At 41.4% G+C, this 21,498-nt stretch overlaps 2 protein-coding genes across 5 annotated transcripts in view; both read left to right on the forward strand.

Annotated features, from left to right (window-relative positions):
- ehbp1l1a (EH domain binding protein 1-like 1a) overlaps nucleotides 1-21,476 on the forward strand; it is a 38,869-nt gene extending 17,393 nt beyond the window's left edge. For 2 of the 4 annotated variants that reach the window (XM_074623850.1, XM_074623851.1), the window contains exons 15-21: nucleotides 1,059-1,466; nucleotides 1,639-5,880; nucleotides 5,967-6,032; nucleotides 6,222-6,428; nucleotides 7,161-7,377; nucleotides 15,246-15,333; nucleotides 15,704-15,844. In XM_074623850.1, coding sequence (XP_074479951.1) covers nucleotides 1,059-1,466; nucleotides 1,639-5,880; nucleotides 5,967-6,032; nucleotides 6,222-6,428; nucleotides 7,161-7,377; nucleotides 15,246-15,284 — 5,179 coding nt within the window. In that variant the 3' untranslated portion in view covers nucleotides 15,285-15,333; nucleotides 15,704-15,844. Of the gene's footprint in view, nucleotides 1-1,058; nucleotides 1,467-1,638; nucleotides 5,881-5,966; nucleotides 6,033-6,221; nucleotides 6,429-7,160; nucleotides 7,378-12,446; nucleotides 14,862-15,245; nucleotides 15,334-15,703; nucleotides 15,871-15,974; nucleotides 16,024-16,124; nucleotides 16,635-16,737; nucleotides 16,790-16,954; nucleotides 16,999-17,096; nucleotides 17,209-18,126; nucleotides 18,227-18,309; nucleotides 18,384-18,588; nucleotides 18,704-18,917 lie in introns of those variants that run through there. The other 2 variants (XM_074623852.1, XM_074623853.1) reach the window with 2 other exon arrangements.
- Nucleotides 7,384-12,440, forward strand: LOC141760783 (uncharacterized). The gene is made up of 4 exons (XM_074623854.1): nucleotides 7,384-10,546; nucleotides 10,640-10,694; nucleotides 10,927-11,136; nucleotides 11,408-12,440. Exons 1-4 carry the CDS (start codon nucleotides 7,420-7,422, stop codon nucleotides 11,976-11,978), a joined length of 3,963 nt encoding a protein of 1,320 aa, XP_074479955.1. The 5' UTR covers nucleotides 7,384-7,419; the 3' UTR covers nucleotides 11,979-12,440.
- Nucleotides 21,477-21,498: the final 22 nt, after the last annotated feature.

Raw genomic sequence — 21,498 nt, forward strand, 5'->3', positions numbered from 1 at the left:
GCTTGCAGCCCGCAGTATGTAGTCTTATTCGTTTTGCAGACTACAGTGTTACAGGGATGAGGTTAGAGATGATTTATTTTGATTCATCCCAGTAATAGACCATATTTTTTCCTGAGGTTTGGTATACCCAATATGATACAAGACTACAAATAGATAAATTGTGTGCCTGAACAAACAGCAAATGATGTGATGTGTGTGAGTTAAGCAGTATTATTCATAAGATCCTTGAATCAAATGACTACCTGTACTGTGAAAGGGTCGCTAGTAAACCCCACTCTGTAGCTTTGTGCAGTTTCCAGATAATTGTTTTAGTTTTCCAGGTTTGCTCATACGTTAGTTATATGTTACTTGGCCAGCGCAAAATAGTGGAGCTAAAGTAAATGAGTGGCCGGTGAAGAGCCAAATATTATTTTCAAAAGCAAATAGACTGAAATATTGTAGACTTGCATTTGACATTTAGCTTAAAAGAGGACTCCTTCATCCTACAAACAAATGATCCCCATTTGTTTGGCATGAAAGCTCTTCTGGGAATGTTTGGAAGAATTCTAGGTTAAATAGAGAACTCTTTTACGTTAAATTGAAAGGGTTTGCCCAGTCAGAGTTGCCAAACATGACCCTGGTGCCCTCTGTTGAGCAGCTTGTATTGCTTATAGTCTTGTGGAAATGTTTCAGCACTGCAAAAAATGTGTTATTGTGCTGCTTGTTCAGCTGCGTGTAAAATTGCCTTGAATATGGGATTTTAAAAAGGATTCTTTTTACGTTGAAACTTAAACAAAAGCAACATGGTCAAAGTCATGTTGATGTGGCAAGTGCCCAGTGATCTGACAGTATTGTTTCAATGTACTATTTTAAACGGCTGCTGCTGCTCATTCCGTCCGTGATTTATCACAAAACACTTGTTTGGTTCGTGACTTTAGTTTATGTTTTTTGTAGTTCCATGTCACATTGCTCATTTGCTTGTGTGGAATTCTGCGAATATGGCCTGGATATGGACTGCATTAGTTCGACGGAGACTTTCCTTACGTCGTAACTCTGATCTTCATTTGTTTGTCCCTCAGACCTGAGAGCATGGCCTCTCTTCTGCCCCTTAGCCCCAGAACACCCGTAGCCGCAGGGCTCAATTATTTTGAGATGCCAAAAACACAGATGGATCAAACAGAATCAAGGCCAACAAGGACATTCCCGAACAGTCAACCAACACTTCCTCCCTTCAGTTCTGCACCTAAGCAAAACCAGGAGCTTCTGGTTCAACCAAGAAGTCACTTGTCCAAGATGACCATTCAGTTAGGGAATCCAATAGCCCAACCAGAGCCTGTTCAATACAAACCCCTTTCTCCTAGCAACCCCCAACCTACTTCCAGATCACTCCAGGGACCTTTGTTGCACTTGCCTCAAATTGCTAAAACCTCTGACACAAAACCGATAGGAGTGGCCCATAAAAAAGAAGCTGTAACTATGGATTCGGGGTAAGTGTACTGTGGTAGTCTGTCAGTTAAATCCCCATTCTATAGTCTTAAAAATGCATCTAAGTTCAATGTTAACACTTGCAATGCAAAAGTTTTGTTTTTTTAACATCTTTCTAAAGCACTCCAGCCTTTTTGTTCTGATATCAATCTTTGGTATACTTTACTCCTTCAGAAATGAGGGCATGGCTGCCTCAGTGTCATCTTGTCTTGGAGATGCCAATTCTGCTTTTCCTCCAATGATGATGAACAAAACACCCGAAGTTCAGTCTGGAGAACAGTCCATTGCGAAAAACTCACAGTGGGAGAAGCCACAAAGAGACACTCAAAAAATAAGCCCTGATCTTCTAATACCCGTTATGGATAAGAAACCCATATGCAACATGACTGCCACAGACCAAGTCACTTCAAGATTGGACTCTGATTTTGGGTATCTCTCAGCACAGAAGGCCACAACGGACAATTTATTAAAACAAAGAGAAGAATTGGAAGTGGATTCGGCTTTGTCTTCCACAAAAAGCTTTGAAGGTTTGGACCCAGAGCCTTGTATGGAGAAAAGGGGAACTGAAAATGTGGCTTTGTCTATGGATAAGAGGCCGTGGTGTGAAAGAGATAGGAGTGTTACACAGGAACTTGTGTTACCAAGCTCTGCAGTCAGTATGGAAGAAAAGTGTGTCTACACATCTAAGGTGGAACTTAGTTCATCGTCTACAACGTTGAGTTCTATTTCTCATTCACCATCCACTTTACTGCCTGAAGCTCAGATTGATGAAACAGTGGGGGTGCCAAGTATGACTAAGTTACAATCAAGCTGCCCACAATATTCCAAGATTCATGGCATGCCATCTTTACATCAGTCACAAGTTATAGCTTGGCCTGATGTTAGGAGGTTATTGTTTCAGAATTTACCCAGCAACAGATTTCCTTTAATCGTGTATTCAGATTATGTAAGTTCCCTTTATGAGGGTAGTACAGGAATTGCAAAAATGGTGGACTTAACACCATCCTGCTCGAGGTCTGCCAGTATTCCTGGATTCCCATCTGCTTTGAAACGCGAGCCAAATATGACTTGTCTTTTACCTACATGTCCCAGAATTTGCAGGGTTCCAGGGTTAGCTTCTGCTGGATCAGTAACTGGATATGAAAAGATTGTTTGGGACAGATGTTCTCTGTGGAAGAAACCATTGGAGGTAAAAGAAGCATTTGTTTCGCACATGTCTTGTGTTCAGGAACAAGCTGTTAGTGATACTAATATGATTAAAGTCATGGTGGCCATGTTGCCAACATGTCCTAGAAAGGCCAGTGTTCCAGGGTTTCCTTCAGCACCATTGCAGAAGGCTTCAAATACTCCATCTATGGCCAGTCTTCTCCCTACATGCCCTAAACAGACAATGGTTGCAGGTATGCCAGGTAGACAAAGCGTTATGGCATATAATGAGAGCTGGCATATTTTGAGGGAATTCATTTCAGTTAGAGCATTGAGAAGTAATCCTGTTCTGGTTCAGGAAAAGTCACATGGGGATAAAGAACACATAAAACATATGGTAGATATGTTACCATCTTGTCCCTGGAAGGAAACCATCCCTGGTTTTCCCTCTGCGCCAAGAAAAGAACCAAGTGTGCCTGATGTTCTGTTTGCACCAAGCCACGATCCTAGCATGGCAGATATTTTGCCTACTTGCCCAAGAAAAGACAGAGTCATTGGTTTACCCTCTAAGGAGCCAGTTAGTGCTCAATGTGAGGGTTTGGATATAACTAGGCACATTTTGATGGAGAACACCTTGAGTAAAGGTGAAGCCTTTGTTCCAGATAGTTCCCCAAGTGCTGCTCAGGATCTAGCCAAAGGTGAAATGTTCAATTCAGTGGCAATGTTGCCCTCGGGCCCTGTGAGAACTTGTCTTGTGGGTATGCCCGCAGATCCCCAGAAGTTGTTACTAAGTATTGTCAGTCTTGTACATATATGCCCTAAACAGACCCAAACTCCTGGTATGCCATCTCAAGATCAGAACAATTCAGCGAACAAAGATTGGCATGCCTTGAAGCGATTTATTAACAGGAGACCAGAGAAGAAAACACAAGCTTACATTGTTCAGTGGATACCGAAAGACACAGAAATCTCTAGAAATATGGTAGATATGTTGATAAGTTGCCCACAAAAAGCCAAAGTTTTTGGCCTACCCTCTGCTCCACGACAAGAACCCAGTATGGTTAATATAATGCCTACGTGCCCAATACATAGTGGAATCCCTGGTTGGCCTTCAAAGACTGGACAAAAACTATGTTTGTCCAGCTGCAATGAATGGTTGGCTTCTAAAAGTTTACAGTGGGAGAAACCATTTATCAAAAAGGATGTGCAGATTCTAAATGCAGATTTGTGTTTTGATAAGATCACTGCTGAACGTATGATTGCAATACTACTCTCTTGCCCCGAGAATGCTAGTGTCCCTGGGTTTCCCTCTGCTCTGACACGGACATTGGCAGATGGCCCAACTATGGTGAATTTATTGCCTAGTTGTACAAAGGAATCTAGAGTTCCTGGAATGCCACTTAGAGACACCACCAAACAATCACAGTGGCTAATGGAAAGTAAGCCGCTGCTACTCCCTAGGGAGAAGTCTGCAGTTACATTACATTTACAGGATGTTAATGTGTTCTATTCTGAATGTGATATGATCACAAATATGGTATCAATATTGCCCTCCTGCCCACAGACAGCCTGTTTACCAGGCTTTCCATCAGTACCATGTCAGGTGTTAGCAGATATACCAAATATGATCAATCTGCTGCCTACTTGTCCAAGACAATCCAGAGTATGTGGAATACCCTCTAGATTCTACAGTGATTCTGATGAGGCTGAATGGAGTGTGGACAAAAGACCAGTATGGGAAAGGATATTAAGAAACCCAGGGAGACTGTCAGTAATACACGACCATAAGATGTATTTTAGAGAAAAGGCATTGGTTAGCATTATGGTATCAATGTTGCCATCCTGCCCACAGACAGCCTGTTTACCTGGCTTTCCATCAGTACCATGTCAGGTGTTAGCAGATATACCAAGTATGATCAATCTGTTGCCTACTTGTCCAAGACAATCCAGAGTATGTGGAATACCCTCTAGATTCTACAGTGATTCTGATGAGGCCGAATGGAGTGTGGACAAAAGGCCAGTATGGGAAAGGATATTAAGAAACCCAGGGAGACTGTCAGTAATACACGACAATAAGATGTATTTTAGAGAAAAGGCATTGGTTAGCATTATGGTATCAATGTTGCCATCCTGTCCAAAACACTCATTTATTCCCGGAATTCCCTCTAAGGCAGGAGAGAGACCCGTGGAAGCTGTGATGAAAGAGGCCCCCAGCATGTTAAAATCTGTAGCCACTTTCCCAAAACACAGTAAAATTCCAGGTCTACCTGCAAGGAATAGTGCAAAAGATTCTGATGGCTGGTATGTGGATAAGGATGTAGTTTTGGGAAACCAATTCAATAAAAGATATGGAGTTGTCCACCAAGATTTTACAGTTAAAGAAACGTCATATAGGGACAAAGAAATAATGCTGAGTATGCTTCCATCGTGTCCACGACAAGCCCTGAACCCTGGATTTCCATCTGCTCCAAGACCCCAAGATGTTGTTGCCATTGTGGAAAAACATCCAGACATGGTACGGTTGCTGCCATGTTGCCCACGGCAGTCCAGTATCATTGGTTTCCCCTCAAGAGTGTCAATTATTTCTGATTCTAATGTAGAGGGCTGGCCAGTGATGATAAAGGCGCAAGGCTGCTGTCCAATTTACACAAAGTATAGATCTCCTCACAAAGATATGATAATGGCGAGTCTTTCTCTTGAACCTTCTTGTCCAAACATTGCTCTCAGTTCTGGCTTCACAGCAGTTCCACCGCCTGATGTAGACCAGCTTCCGAATATGGTAAATATTGTACCATCTTGCCCAAAGAAAGCCTCTATTTTTGGAGTACCATCAACACATGTGGACCATTCAGAACAGGGGTGGCCAGGAACCAAAATAATTGGAAAGGAGAGAGAAAACCAGCGGTCACTGGAAGAACCTATTTGTAAGGATTCTGTCAGAAAGAGATCCAAACAGTTTATATTCCCTAGCCAAGATATACCAGATGATGTACACCAAAGAATGACAATTGAATCATCAACCTGTCCAATCAAGGCCATTGTTAAAGAGTTACCATCATCACATTCTGAAATCCAAGTGGACCATTCATCACCACCATCCTCCAGAGTTAATGGGATTGAGATGTTATTGGATGAGGCCGTTCCAACCAGATTAGATCTTGACACAAAGAAAACAAAATCTGATGTGTGCTCAGAATTGGAGAGACATAAAGATGAATCTGGCTTTTGGATGCCGATTGAGGCTGAAGAAATAGCTGTTCTAGAAAAAGGGTGAGTTGGAGAGTTGAAGTTTGAGTTCTCTCTGTGATGTCCGCGGGTTAGTTTTTGAAACATCTACTTTTCGATTCTGTTTTCAGAAACTTGCATTGCAGAATGTGGCACTCCATTCCTGACATGCCACTATTCTTGAGTGTTAGGAAGAGGTGGGTTGCCTTGGTTTTCACAGTGGATGCAATGATATGATGCATTTCCACAGTAATGTGTTTGCTTTGTCCCAACAATCTGACTGCAAGATGTGCTTTTGCTGTGTGTTATACTTTGTGTATCTTTGAGTTTTTCTGTGGTTCCCCAAATTTATAGTTTGTCCCTCTTGTCACTTGTCATTGTTTCAGCCCCTGGGGTCAAAAGGATGCTCAAGAAACACAGATATCAATGTATGAGAAGGGCAAAGAAGCAGAGTCTGCTGTAGTGACTGTGGAGGATCATGGTTTCATGCCCTTAGAAGAGTCAGATAAGACTTTGTCAGTAGAGTTAATGGACGTCATTACTACACCTTATGACAGTGTGGATCAAGGGTCCGTTAGATACTCTGAGAGTGGGTAAGTACGAGACAGGCTAATACATGGCTTGTGCTCTTGTCAGTTTGATCAAGGTGTAGTGATGTGTGTTGCATGGTTTTAATTTATAATGTCCTCTTGAGGTAGGCTTCATTTCTTGCTCTTCATAGTCAAATTGTAGCACTAGTGAGCAAAATGGTTTGCCATAGGGAAAATATTTTTATAACAAAGCAGTAGCAGAATACAAGTGCATAAATAAAACATAAACATGCTTGAGTATTCGAGGGATATACTGTCAAGAATACTACTGTTAGATCATTTGAAGTAATTTTTCACTCAGTAATAATGCTGGCTTTACTGCACTGGCTGTTATAACTGTAGTTGTCGAATCAACCCTAAGCAAATGCTGTGGCATGATGTTTTTTTTGCAGTGCAGCTTTTTTAGCTCTAGTGGAGAGTTGTCTGTTTGGAGTGAATAGCATGTGTTGAAATTGCATGCATGGGAGTGAAATACCTATTTTAAGAATGATAATGAGTAGTAATATACAGTTTTATTTCCATCGTTGCTATCATATGTAAATTAGTTGTGATTGTTCGGTAGTGATTACTTACTTGCTAATTGATTGAGGTACACTGTACCAGGATTGCATTGTATTGTGATGAAAATATATAGAATTGCAATTTAACTCATAGGAATGCTCTTATACATTTTTTTTATTTGGCATCTTCCAACAGTAAACTTTGACTATAACTTTGTATTTACCTTCTCTTTAGACATGAAAACACGGTTTCACCACAGCCATCATGCCCAATTGTTGCTGGTGCAGCAGAACTCCCATCCCAAACCCAAATAAATAATGCTGAGCAGCAGTTACAAAAACACCCCACAAACAGGACCATACTATGGGAGGAGCTACCAAAGGCGACTACAATAAAATGTCCCACAGACAAGACTATACTATGGGCGGAGCTGCCAAAGGTGACTACAGAGGTAATGAGAAACGAGGTAACTAGAAAGGCATCAGAGGAAGAAATGGAATTTATAAAAGAAATGGCCAGTCTCTCTTCCATGTTACTCATTGGTGATGAAATGACGACAGATACAGAAGCTGGGATGACAGATCTATCGCCGATATGCCCTACAGCTAGTGGCATATTTGAATTCACTATTACTGCTAGACAAACTGATGAATGCCTTCTGGATAGCAAGTCTACTTGGGATACGCCATCAAAGGATAATGAAATGGTGGATAAAAAGTCTTCCCACCCTCGCGCGCAATGTGTGCCATATTGTATGGAGCCTGAAATTGAGTACAAACAGTCCACTTTCTTGGAAGTCTGTCCCAGTGTGACAAACATTGCTGGCATGCCGTCCAAATTCCATGTGACAGAAAAACACTGGCTTATAGATCAAAAGCCAATTTGGGAGAGACAATCAAAAATGAAGGAAATATTACCACCATATGCATTAAAGGATAATGAAAAGAACAAGAAGGAAATGGTTTTACTGATACCCTCTTGCCCCAGAGAGGCTATAAATCCAGGGTTTCCGTCTGCACCACAACACAGTTCCGTTTTTTATGGATCAAATATGGTGAATATTTATCCCAGTTGTCCAAGTGTATCCACTATACCTGGTTCACCATCTATCAGTGAGGCCAATAACAGATCATGGGTATCTCAACAGGAACCACTTTTGGAGAAGAAAATAAAAACTGAACTTGTTGTCATGACAGCATCACCAAAAGAGAAGGATGACATTAAACTAATGGGAGCTTTGGTACCAACTTGCCCAAAACATTCTTGCATACCAGGCATCCCCTCAATTCCACAACCTACTATAGCACATCATGGATCAGATATGATGAGCCTTTTAAGCTCTTGCCCCAAAACTTCTTGTATTGAAGGTGTTCCATCATTAATGGAACAATTTAGCAAAAGCTGGGCTACAGATTACAAACCCGTTGGACAAACACAGCCAAAAATCAACATGGCGATGATTCAAGAGACACCTCACAATGATGACATGAGGGCCATGTCAGCTTTAGCCCCAACTTGTCCAAAAGAAGCTTGTATCCCTGGATTTCCATCTGCTCTGAAACCTACAGTAAGATATAATGGGGTCAATCTCCTTCCATCTTGCCCGGCCACCTCAAGAATGGCTGGTTTTCCTTCGATGCAGAAAGCTGACAGCAAAGACTGGAACACTATTCATCAGCCATTGTGGGAGAAGCAAATGAAAAAGGAGTCTGTATTATTACTGGAGAACGATAAAATGGACAAAAACATGAAAGGAGTTGTGTCTCTTGCACAAACTTGCCCAAGAGAATCACTCATCTCTGGCTTTCCCTCTGTTCCAAAACCCAGGATAACTAATGTTATTGACATGACAAATATGGTCAGTCTTTCAAGCTCATGCTCAAAAGTGTCACAAATACCAGGATTTCCATCATCTCATACTTTAAAAGAGTGGACAGTGAGCAGGAAACCACTATTTGAACCAAGACTGAAAGAAAAGCATGTGTCATTGATTGACAGTTGTGAAGAAGATAAGAGAGCAATGAAAACAATGGTTTCTCTTGTACCATCCTGTCCAAAAGAGGCGCGGACGCCAGGATTTCCCTCTTGTCCAAATTCCAGAACTGTGTATAGTGCACCAAATATGATCAGCCTTTTAACATTGTGCCCGCAAGTTTCCAAAATTCCTGGATTCCCATCAGTTGATGGGGATATGAATTTAGAATGGGTTCAAGAAAAGGCGTCATTGCTGAAGTGGCTACCAAAGAAGAGGGTCATATTTGACACATCAAATGACAACAAAAAGATAATGAAGAATATGGTTTCCTGTGTACCATCCTGTCCTAAAGTGTCAAGTATCCCTGGTTTCCCATCTATTCCAAATCCCAAAAAGGTGTATTATGGCTTAAATGTAGTCAACCTCCTTCCTTTGTGCCCCCTAGTTTCTATCATACCTGGATTTCCATCAGTTGAAGGGCACAAGGAAGATGGATGGGGTGCTGAACTTGGTTTATTGATGCACAGACCACAAAAGAACATTCAGTTTAGGATTAACAGCTCACCAATTAATATAGACAAACCAAACAACATGCTTGCTTTGGTTCCTTCTTGCCCAAGATCATCAAAGATTCCAGGCTTCCCATCCGTCCCTCGATACAATATGCTGAGTCTTGTACCTGTTTGCTCCAAAGTATCCAATCTCCCTGGATGTGCATCCTTTGAAGGACCCTCAACATTACAATGGCTTTTTGATTCACATACTTTGTGTGATAAGCCATCAAAGGAGACCGTTTGTGTTATACACAATCCAAATCAAGATGGAGAAACTGCGAAGACAATGTTGGCCTTAGTGCCATCTTGCCCAGAAGCATCCAGGATCCCTGGGTTCCCCTCTGCACCTCGAATTAAACCCAAGATTGAACCCAATATGATTCGTTTTGTACATTGCTGCTCCAGTGCTTCAAGTCTCAAAGGATTTGCATCCATGACTACAGTCCCAAGTACAGGGTGGCTAAATGAAACAAAACCAATATTGATAAAGCCTCAGGAGAAGAGGGCAGAAATTATTTTGTCACTTGCTGGACAGGACCAGCTATCTTGCTACAACATGAAAAGCATGGTGGCATTAGTGACATCCTGCCCAAAAGAAGCCAGAGTATGTGGTTTTCCTTCTGCTCAAGTTGTAAACAGACCGCCAAATATGGTCAGCTTATACACATCTGCTCCGTGTGTTTCATGTATCCCAGGTTTTCCATCAGCAAGGATGCTTAGCTTTGAATGTACAAATATACAAACTAGGACAACACACAGCGAGTCCCTGTTTGAGAAGCTGCAGAAAGAGAAGGTTTTCATCACTGCAAAATTCTCAGCCAAAGATAAACATGAACAAGATAAATTGGAGTACATGGTAGCAATGGCTCCATCATGTCCACATTGGACTCAAATCCCTGGGCTCCCCAGCATTTCACAACTGAATCCAACAGAGGAAGAAACAATGACGATTCCCGTCCCTTCTTCTACTGAGAAGCATACATCACAACAATTGCCTCATGCAGAGTCAACTCAGTCACATCTCAAAGACCCAAGTATGACTGATGTTCCCTCCACATCTTTTAGCCTCCCCAGCACAGCACTTGCATATGGTGAGACATTCACAGTGTGAAAATCAAGGTCACATTCACCTCTCTTTGTCTTGTTTTTTTATATGTATTTTACTATGTTTGCTTTTATGACAGAGGAGAAATTCAAAGACGGTGCAAAGCACAACATAGTCCTTTGTGTAGATAACGGGTAAGTAAAAGAGCCCAGTGCTCTTGCATTGTTTGCTGTGAAAGGGGTCAGTTTAGTGCCTGCCTAACATAGACTGTTTGGACCTAAAGACAATAGCTTTAGTAACTTGACAATACAGTGCATGGTCAATTTCAGCATCGCCGTGAAGGCCGTATTTCATTACATTTTTTATTGTGTTGCTGCCTGAGTTCTGTGGATCACACCTTAAACTGTGTTGTATCTGGGTCCTCAGCAAATCACACATAGAAAGGATAGTAGCAGAGGAAACCCAAACAAAAGGGAAGAAACCATTGGACATATCGGAACCAACAGGAGTCTTGGGTTGGGAAGTATTGGAGGCAGAGGAAACAATTACAGAAAAACAGGCAAAATCCTCTTTGTCAGCAAAAGAGGAAGAGGCGTCAGGATTAGTAAAGGCTATTGTGGGTGTTTTCCACAAAGGGTAAGTGTAAGACTGGTCTGAAACTAATAGTGTGAAGCATGCAACATAGTGTGCATCAATTATTGTTAACCCTAAATGGAGACATTTCATGGTCCACATCATCATACATCAAGCTCATTCTATTTTCAAATGCAGAATTTGACATTTCAAAGTTTGGGGTAAAGTAAAAACCGGATTGCATTTGCATGGGAATTTATTTTACTTTCTCCAATACTCACTGGTTTCTATTAGTTACATGTTTATTGAAACCATTGTTTTTGCATGGTTCCAGGTTTCACTCACTCACTCCAGTATCCATGTCTCACAGTTATGAAACAGTAGCATCCATTTTGGGGTCGTCTAGCTCTACCTTAGCTGAAGTGGAGCACCAACCCAAAGCTGCCTCTTCTATGGATCTGAAAGACAAGACACCGACGCCTTCAGATGAGTTTTCATCAGATTTCGTGGACAACACTATTCCCATACAGACGATAGAGGGCCAGTTTGAAGACAATCACACCAAACATAACATTGAATATCCAACAAGTGCTGAGCCTTACATGTTGGACTCTCCATCAACAACTACCGACAATGATGATGGGTTTTTGGTTTGTGCAAGTATGAAGAAATGGCCACCACTGACAGAGGCAGATATCACTGAAATATCAAAGGAAGATAGTGAACAAGTAGAGGAACAAGAGGCCTCTCTTGATCAATGGCATACAAAGGAGAGATCACTCACAGGGCAGGACTCTGGTCAAACATCTGTGTACATTGAAAGTTTGTTAGCAAGGCACCAGACTGAGATAGAACAGGATGAGGTTAGAACAGTGTCAACTTCTTCACAACTGGATAAAGGGTGAGTTTTGGCGAACAATGATCCGGTTAGTGTTTGGTTGCACGGTGTGATAGTGTACGTGTTCTGCATTTTTGGTGATAACATTGTCTCTTGTTCTGCTTATGAGCGCTTACTACTCAGGAAATTGTGATAGTCAACTATTTGTGATGGCCGTCAATATTGGCATTGCGATGTGGAATGGTAAAGTTGCTTTTCTGTAGTGTTTTAGGTAGGTGTTGTAAATTTAGGGTAACTTTGTCTTTAAAGTATGGCCTTTATGTGCTGCTGTGTTGTTTCAATGACAGTGTGCATGTACACAAGTAAAGCAGAATATTGCAAAAGACGGTCAGCTTTGTTTTACAATGTTTCATAAGATTTGGTTGCTGTCTTTTCGGTTGAGCAGATATATTGGTTGGAGATAAGGTGCATTGTACAACTATTTGACAAAGTAAAGAACAGCAAATTCTGAAGCTTGTCCTTTCTTTTCCTTAAGCCCCCAACAAACAGACATGGAAGGAATTTCTGGCACTTCCCTGCAGCCTACATCAAATGAGTCACTGACAGACGCAAGTGTACATAGAGAGATACTCATGGACAAACCCTCAGATATTCAGGACATTAGTACAGTTGGACCACAAGCTGACATTGCTGTCCCTCAGCGAGGCAGAAAGCCCAGAAGAAAAGTTCCTGAACCTCAACAGAAAAGGTGTGATCAAGAAAAAGGCACTGTTCCATTACGACCACTCAGACGGAAGGATAGTTTGACACCAGACCGCAAACATAAATCTGAAGGTGTGTCGGTCAAGCTCCTTCCTGAGGTTGTTCGAGGCCGGTCTGAAAAGAAAGATGCTGCTGTTGAGATACAACCTGCCACTGCCCCATCTTTCAGCATAAAGACAGGAGACAGTAGCATTCCTCTTGGTGTACCTCAGAATGGTCATGCCCAAGAAAGTGTTACTGCTCAAGTAACACCATACACAAGTGACTATGGACAAAAAGGAGAAGCTGAATCTGTGCAAATGTCCGTGAATGTTGTCGCGCCTCCTCGTGTGAAAAGACGAGATAGTAGTTTGCCACCTGAAACTCCACAGAAAGATACCCCTTGCAAGCCTCAGAGGAGAAAAGGCAGTGTCACTAGAGAGATATCTGTTCGAAAAACTAATGACCAACAGGATTTGAAAGCCCAAGTCAGTTCTGCTTTGAAAACCACAGATCCTGTTCCTGCTCAACCCTGTGAGAGAAGCCATGGTGTTGCTGGTGCTCTTGAACCTTTACAGAGCATTGATAAACCCGGTCAAACAGCCACTGAAATGATCCCTTCACAACCTGTAGGAAGAAAAGACCAAACAACAAAACCAAAATCTCATGAAACAGATTTTGTTGCGAGTGCCTCTCTACATGCAGACACAGAACTGGTCTACTCAAAGGACACAGAGCAAACATCTTGTACCTTGGAATGGCCCAAGAAAGACATTGATACATCTGTTCAGGCCTCTTCTCACATAATTCCTCCCTCGGAAACTAAGGGAATCGAGAGCATCACCCCAAAGCCAGAACCAGAGATATTTCAAGTTGAACAAACCGCTTCTCTCTCAATCATAAAGAAGATACGTCTTCCACAACGTGGCAAGAGATTGCCCTCAAGAAGATCTGGCAAAATCGACAGTGACAAGGAGTCTGTAAAACCAGTCCAGATCGACAACACTGTTGTGGAACAAATAAAGCAGTCAATTATTGCTGGCGACACATCTGTTGAAACGATCAACATCACATCTTCTCAGAATTCAGAGGGTGTATCAGAGATAGCAGAAGCAGAGAAAGACAAACAAACAGCTCTTCATATCCCAAGGCATAGTGTGAGAAAACGTCTCAGTGGCTCCTTCCCAGATGACGTTACAGCAATGGCGAGCACGTCTAAACCTTCCCATGGAGAAGAGGCACAGGCAGGAAGCCAAGGTGGTCTTTTATCCATTTCCTCAACAACTAAAGAATTGTCAAAGGTGCAACACAGCAAAGGCTCCCCCCCTCTTCCCATGGGTGATCAACCTTCTACATCTACAGAAGAAGTGGCTCCTGTAAAGTTGAGAAGCAGATTGACCATTGAGAGCAGTGTTCAAGTAGAGGAAACACCAGGAGCTACAAGCTTGCCTGTACCAAAACCAAGAGCAAAGAAGCGCCTCAGTGGTTCGTTCCCAGATGCCACTATAATTTCTGGCTCGCCACCTCCCTGCCTGCCAGACACAGTAACTGACACCACTGGTGAGGAATCAGTCCAACAGAACGAACAGTCAAGCTTGCCTGTTCCATTGCCACGGGCCAAGAAACGTCTCAGTGCGACTTATTCAGATAGCACACCGCCTGTAGACAATGCATTCCCCCTAGAAATGGAACTCTCTCAGAGAAACTCAGAGGATACATCTGCCACTAGGAAGGAAACTAAGGAAGGCTCAACATCGCTGGATTCAAGTATGATCTCTGAAGGAGGTTTCGTCACAATCCAAGGAGAAGATGATGCTGCGTCAGAGTTGGAACGGGAAGTGCTAGAAGCAATGGGAGAAGAAGAGTTTCCTCAGGAAGACTCTGTAGAAGATACCGAGAAGGCACCATCCAGAATGGATGAAATCATTGAAGGCTGGACCTTTACAGAAAAGCCTGTTGTCACAGATGACTCAGAGAAGCCTGCAGAGGCAGTGTTTGAGCAAGCTGACATTGAAAAAGTCCTGGGAGCAGAGGTTGATAGGTGCCTTGCTTCCACTGTTGCATCTTCTCAGGATGACTGGCTGCATTTAGAGGATGATAAAGACAGTGAACCAATGGAAATAAACTCCAGGAAGGAAATGAGGGATGAAGAGTTGGACTTTGGCTTTGTGTCTGTAGATGTAGATGCTGGTGGTTTAGAGGAAGAAAGGTAAGATTAGTTGGTACACATTAAGGTGTGGGGGTGTACCAGGGTTGGAAATTAGCATAAGCCACCAGCCAAATGCTGGTAAAATATGCAGGTGGCTGCTAGATTTGCTTTGCTCACCGGGCAGAAAAACAATGGTAATTCATTGAGTGGCTGGTAGATTTTGGACCAGAAAAGTTAATTTCCAACCCTGTAACTGACTAACTCTACACAATAGAAATTCTCATGTCCTTGTATTTTCTAATTATCTTACATGGTGTGGCGTCATTAGCAACATGGCTTACAAAATCATCAATAACCAGTATTTTGTTGTTCATGACAAACATGTTATCAAAGAAATTGTGGAATTTATTTCTCACTTTGCTTTATTTTTGTGTGTCTTTCCAGGCAAAAGTCACAAGTTGCTGGCCTCCACCAAGCCAATGAATCAACCACACCTCAGAAAAGAACTGCAGATGGGGCTGCCTCTCTGGAAGTATGTTAAAGCTGCATTTATCAATATTTTTAGATTAACAATCGATCAAATAACTGTGTATAATAGCTGGTGAAGAAAGAGAAAAGTGTAGTGAATATTGGACTTATATTGATCAGGTGGATGGGAACACAACTTCAAATCAATGCTAATATTGCTCAGTGTCTGCTGGATCTGTTAATTGGCAATAATGCTCCATATTGCATAAGTCAAATGTGTTATTGTTCTGACACCAAAATGGCAAACAACCATTTAATAATAGTATTTATTCAGCTCTTACTCACTTGATTGTTCAGGGACTATATGTACTGTAAATGTCTGAAATGTAATTTATATTTACAATCATTTCCCATGGTCATTGTGTTTGTTCTAGTGCTTTTCGCCCACTCCAAGCTTAGTGACGTCCAGCCAGTCTCTACTGGACTGGTGTCAGGCAGTCACACAGGATCACAAGGGAGTGAAGATCACCAACTTCAGTACCTCCTGGAGGAACGGCCTTGCCTTTTGTGCCATTTTGCATCACTTCCAACCAGAAAAGATGTAAGAAACAGTTGAAATGAGTTGGTCTATAGATAAAGAAAAGGTATTTTATTCCTCTTTATGCTTACACTGTTATATGCGTTTATTTTTTTTTCTTTGTGTAGTAATTTTGAAATGCTGGACCCGTATGACATCAAGCACAACAACAAAAAGGTGATTGGCCATCTGTTGAATACCAACAATAGCATAACCATAACTTTTCCATGTGTTGGTTGATAATTCCTAATCTGATCTATTTCTCGGCAAATCTGTAGGCCTTCAACGGCTTTGCCGAACTTGGCATTTCCAGGCTGATGGAGCCTTCAGACATGGTCATGCTTGCAGTGCCTGACCGCCTCATTGTCATGACCTACCTCAACCAGATCCGCACCCATTTCACGGGCCAGCAGCTCAGCGTGCTTCACATAGAGAGGAATAACAGCGAGTCCAGCTATGCACTAGCAATGGACCGAGAGAGCCAAGACGACCCCGAGGCAACTGTTCGCTACTGCACCCAGAGGCTGCAGGAGGAGGGTATCAGTCTAGACACTAATGGGACTGCAGCCACAGCAGAGTCGGACAGTAACACAAGGGATGTCGTTCCACCTCCCAGAACCAAACGGCCGCAGGTTGCTGGGGCAGGTGGGGCTCAGTTACCAGTGGCACCACCAAGGTCTCATTTCCTGTCCAAGACTGGTTTCTCTCATGTCAAAGATGCTGATCTGGTCAAGAAGCGTAGGTCACAGCGGAGGAGTGGGTCAGTAGATGAAGCAGACATAACGGTGGTATGATACCTTATTGCCTTATTCATTTATCCCTTTTAATTCTCATCATTATATTTTTATCTTATACTTCTCTGTGATATATGAGGAACTCTTTTGTTTGCAGGTCGTTGCAGGGCAAGAAGACAGTGTAATCGCCCGGAGGAAGTCAGACACTGGTTAGTTATCATGTGTTATCATACACTGTATATTAATATATCCACCTTTTAAAAGTTTTTGTTGACTTTATTTGGACATTAGAATGTTTTTCCATTGTTGAAATTGAAGTTGAAGCATTGCTTTATTCATACAAGTGGTATCGTTCATTTGCGTTTGTCTCACAGAGAGAACAGAGGCTGCGGTTGAGGAGGGAAGACCAGAAGGCCAGGTCAGTAACCGTTTGTTTCATTGTAGGGTTGAATATCTAGAATCGATCCTAACTGTCTGTAGGTAATTGTGTTTGTTTGTGTGTATTATTGTATCCAGGACGCCAGCCAGTATGTGCTGAGTCAGATAGAAGCCCTGGAAGCGGAACAAAATCATATTGATAACAGAGCAGGTGTAGTGGAGAGGAAACTCAGACAACTACTGGAAACAGGTAAGATCATCTTCATAATGTACTTTGTGGCTAAAGATGGGTGCACAATAAATGAAAAGCACATGAAATTCTGGGTTACAAAGTAATATTTTGAGGGAACAAAGTACAAATTGTAGAAATTAATACATTTAGGTAAGACAATGTGCAATTTTGAGGCATAATTTGTCATTTAAGGCCACTAATTTATAGAGGATGGAACCTGCCAAAATAAAAAAATAAATAAAAAAGATGACTCGATAATTATATAAATATGTCTTTAAATGTAGCGAAAGTATATTAAAAATAAATGTAGCCATTAATTAATTAATTGATGAAATGTGACATAAATTGATATTTCTGTATTAAGTTGCTTCTTTATTTATTTATATTTGTATTAATTCCCTTATTTATTTACTCTTCTGTTTAATTTTCCCTTTTATTAATTCATGTATTTGATTTTATTATTTTTTAAATTTATTTATGTATTTTTGAATTTATTTCTTATATATTCATTTATTTTTTATTTTAAATGTATTTTATCAATTAATTAATGGCTGCATGTATTTAATTCTCTTGCTACATTTAATGGCATATTTATTTATTTATTTATCGAGTCATTTATTTATTTATTAATTTTGTCTTTTTTTCTTTTGGCAGGTTTTGTCCTCCATACAAATTACTCATTTTGGGCTAGAGGACAGGATGCATGTAATGTGTCACTGGAAATCTTCCCTCATTACAACACCAAAAGCCCACATGTACATAGACACGTGTTTAAACAACTGTGGTATAGACAAATAATAAATTATTGATTCGAATGTTAATAGTTCTGATCTCATTCATTATTCACTGTGAAAACTCCATTATCCCAATGTAGGAAAGAAAGAGAAGGACTATAACGAACAGAGGGGTTACAGTAATGTGCTTTTTCTCCTGCAGGCAGTGACAAGGTGGAGGAGGAGAGGTTGATCCAGGAATGGTTCACGCTGGTCAACAAGAAGAATGCTTTAATCAGGAGGCAGGACCATCTGCAGCTACTGTAAGACATCCACGTAACAACACACATTGCTGGAAACATGCACAGTATATACTCAGTATATACGCATCTCTTGTGATTGACAGGCTGGAGGAGCAAGACTTGGAAAGAAAATTTGAGCTGTTAAACGAGGAGCTGAGGGACATGATGGCAATTGAAGGTACGACTTTATTGCATCCCTGAAAATAATGTGATAACCATTTTGCACATAACTGCACAGCTCTAAGCTCTGATGTTGTCTGTCAAACTGACATCTCTCTTGACTGTAGTCAGGCTGAACCGCCGTCGTCCTCCTCTCTCATCATTTTTCTTTTCCAGAAAGTTCTCACTATCCTTTGTTTCTTTCTGCTGTGTTTGTGATGCAGAGACCCAGAAGTCTCAGGCCCATATACACAGAGAGCAGCTGCTACTTCAGGAGCTGGTTTCACTGGTCAACCAGAGAGACGAACTGGTCCACAATATGGACGCCAAAGAGAGAGGGTGAGACACACTTCCTGTGCTGTTTGAAGGGTTAATAGAGTCTGCAGCGTTCTCATATATCTCCGTTTTAGGGGCTCAAAAACCTCAGAGTAGTGTGGACACTAGGCATAATCATAGCAAAAGTTATGTGTTTTAAAACGTATTAGTGTGGATGTAGCCTGAAACACATCATGTGCAGACAGCCTGTGACTGTCCTCCTGTCCGTTGTCTTCAGAGCTCTGGAGGAGGACGAGCGTCTGGAGCGAGGCCTGGAGCAGCGGAGGAGGAAGTATTCTAAACAGCAGAAAGAGAAGTGTGTGATGCAGTGATTCTATCAACCTCCAGCCACTAAACGTTGGGTCACCTATCCTGAGAGGAAGTGGGTGAAGACGTGTTTCACCTGCTGTCGGACTGATTGGTTTTAAGACGGCGGTGAGAGGACATTTAGACACAGCTGCCCCCAAGGTGGGTACTTCTGAACCAAGATGTGTTTCCAGTGGAGAATCAGACGACCCAAAGAGACACGTCAGCTGTGTTTAGGATTCTGAATCAACTTTCATTTTCATTTGCTTCCCCTTGTGTCTTAAAATGTGGCGCTAGGCTCCGTTTTATGATCAAGGGTCAATGTAATTGAAGTGAGCATCCCACAAATTCAATTCATTTTTCATTTACCAACCGCTACAGGATGTTCAGCACCCACTGAGCAGAGTTTGGACTGTTTGCTTTGCAGTTTCTGTGCTGTGTATTTAGTGACTGTTATTGTTACAGACTGTGACTGTGAAGTGCGTTTGATTGAAAGTGTGTGTGAGGCTGGAAATGTTCGGTACAGATAAGAGCTGCCAAAAACAGGAGAAGTAGGTTTGACCAGTGTTTGTTAAAGAGGACCTTTTGTTTGTTATACTTTTCCCCCTTTCCTTTAGTGTGTTATATAGTTTTTTGTGCATGTTAAAGGTCTGCAAAGTTACAAAGTCCAGCCAAAGGGAGTTCCTCTCCCTGCCTGAAACGCCTTGATAGAAGTCCCACCCCCTCTGCTGTTCTGATTGGTCAACTGGCCCACTGCTGTGATTGGTCACATACTCTTCGGACTAGGCTCCAGCTCCGCTTTAACTAGCTTTGTTTGAGGGTGTGCCACACTAGCTAATAGGGCAGGTATTATGCAAGTGTGTTACTTGGTGACATCACAACGTTACAGAAGAAAAGGCGGGACTTCAAGCAAGGCACCAAATGGAAGGTTCAAACACACTTTACCATTGCCTTAACCATCCATATGGATGTTTTTGGATCTATCGCCCCTATCAGCAGGATGACATCTGGGTAAGGTTTGGTTAAGTTTAGGCTTAAATACATTTGGTTAGGGTTAGGGAAAGATTATGGTTTGCGATAAAAAAAAAAAAGGACATGAAGGGACAGTTTGCCTCCAAATCAAAAATACATATTTTGACTCATACCTGTAGTGCTTGTGACCGTGCAAGATGTAAGTGTATAGATACACGCTTCGTTCTGCGCTGTGATACAGTTGGCGGATGTATATCGGTAGACAGAAAATAGTTTCTACATGAAAATGCTCACAACAAAGACTGTGGATTGTCTTGAGTAACCGGGGTCATGATTTCTGGAAAGAGACGTTGCTGTTGAGTTTTTCAAATGTATTTTTTGGAGCTTTGAGCAACGCAAGCAGAGCGCCATATAGTTCCATTATATTGGAGAGAAGGCAGACATCTCTACGGCCGATATCTCCAACACTCTGCAACTCACATCGAAACAATCTAGATTGATGAATAGCACTACAGGTGACAGGAAAAATATGTTTTTTGATTTTGGGGTGAAGTGTCCTTTTAAGATTATGGAAGGATTATGGTCATGGTTAAAGCTGATGTTCACCACATCCAGCAAGCGAATGTACATCAACAAATATTGGTCTAGCCCGAGAGGAAACTACACTGTTTAAACATATAATAAGTCACCACAGTTGCCTTACTGAAGGATGAGCTACGTTATAAAATGACTGTTAAACTGGCCAAGTTTCACCTCGTGGTGGTGATTCCACTGGAACTGTTGTGCCCTTGTTGTTTGGATAAGATTGTTGTTACAGTTTGGAAAAGAGAAGTAGTCTGATTTTGGTGTTTGAGATGTTTGAAATGTTTACACATCATCTTGTATGATGGGATAAAGGGGCAAGGAAAGCAGCCATTTAAAATAACTTATTAGATTAATTTAAAGTTTTATTATTTATTCAAGACATATCAACTGGAGAAGCAGCCAGGTACAGTATGTATTTTAACCAAAGCTTACAGCCCCCGATTTTCATCTGTGTAGAGGACGTTCACACAGTACAGTAGCATTGATCCTCTCTAGAGACTACATTCATATTCATTGTGACATAGGAATATTTATTCATTTCTTTTGCCACTGATAAGGAAAATGCTGTGATAGGATTTAAGTGTTTAAACACATTCAATGACTCCTGCCTTTTATTTTGAAAAATACTTTTACATTATGCAAATGTATGTTTTTTTAGGTAAAGATGTGAATGTTTCTTCAAAATAAAAGCCAAATCTATGCTATAGCTACAATATTAACATATTAGCGCTTCCATCTGTTCCAAGAATTAAAGGGTACTTCCTCCTTGTTTTTTGCACTGAAAAAGTTCTGTGTTTTTACTTCAGTACAAGGATGTTCTGTAACAGTGACAATTATTTTGTGTTTTAAAAAAGTTTGCAGTTCTCATCTTGACGTTTTTATGTTATATTTGCACTATTTGTAAAGTTTGGAAAATACAAAAGATTTAAATGCCTTTGCACATCTCATGCCGTTTT

This window comes from Sebastes fasciatus, chromosome 22 (genome assembly GCF_043250625.1).
Source record: "Sebastes fasciatus isolate fSebFas1 chromosome 22, fSebFas1.pri, whole genome shotgun sequence".
Lineage (NCBI taxonomy): Eukaryota > Metazoa > Chordata > Actinopteri > Perciformes > Sebastidae > Sebastes > Sebastes fasciatus.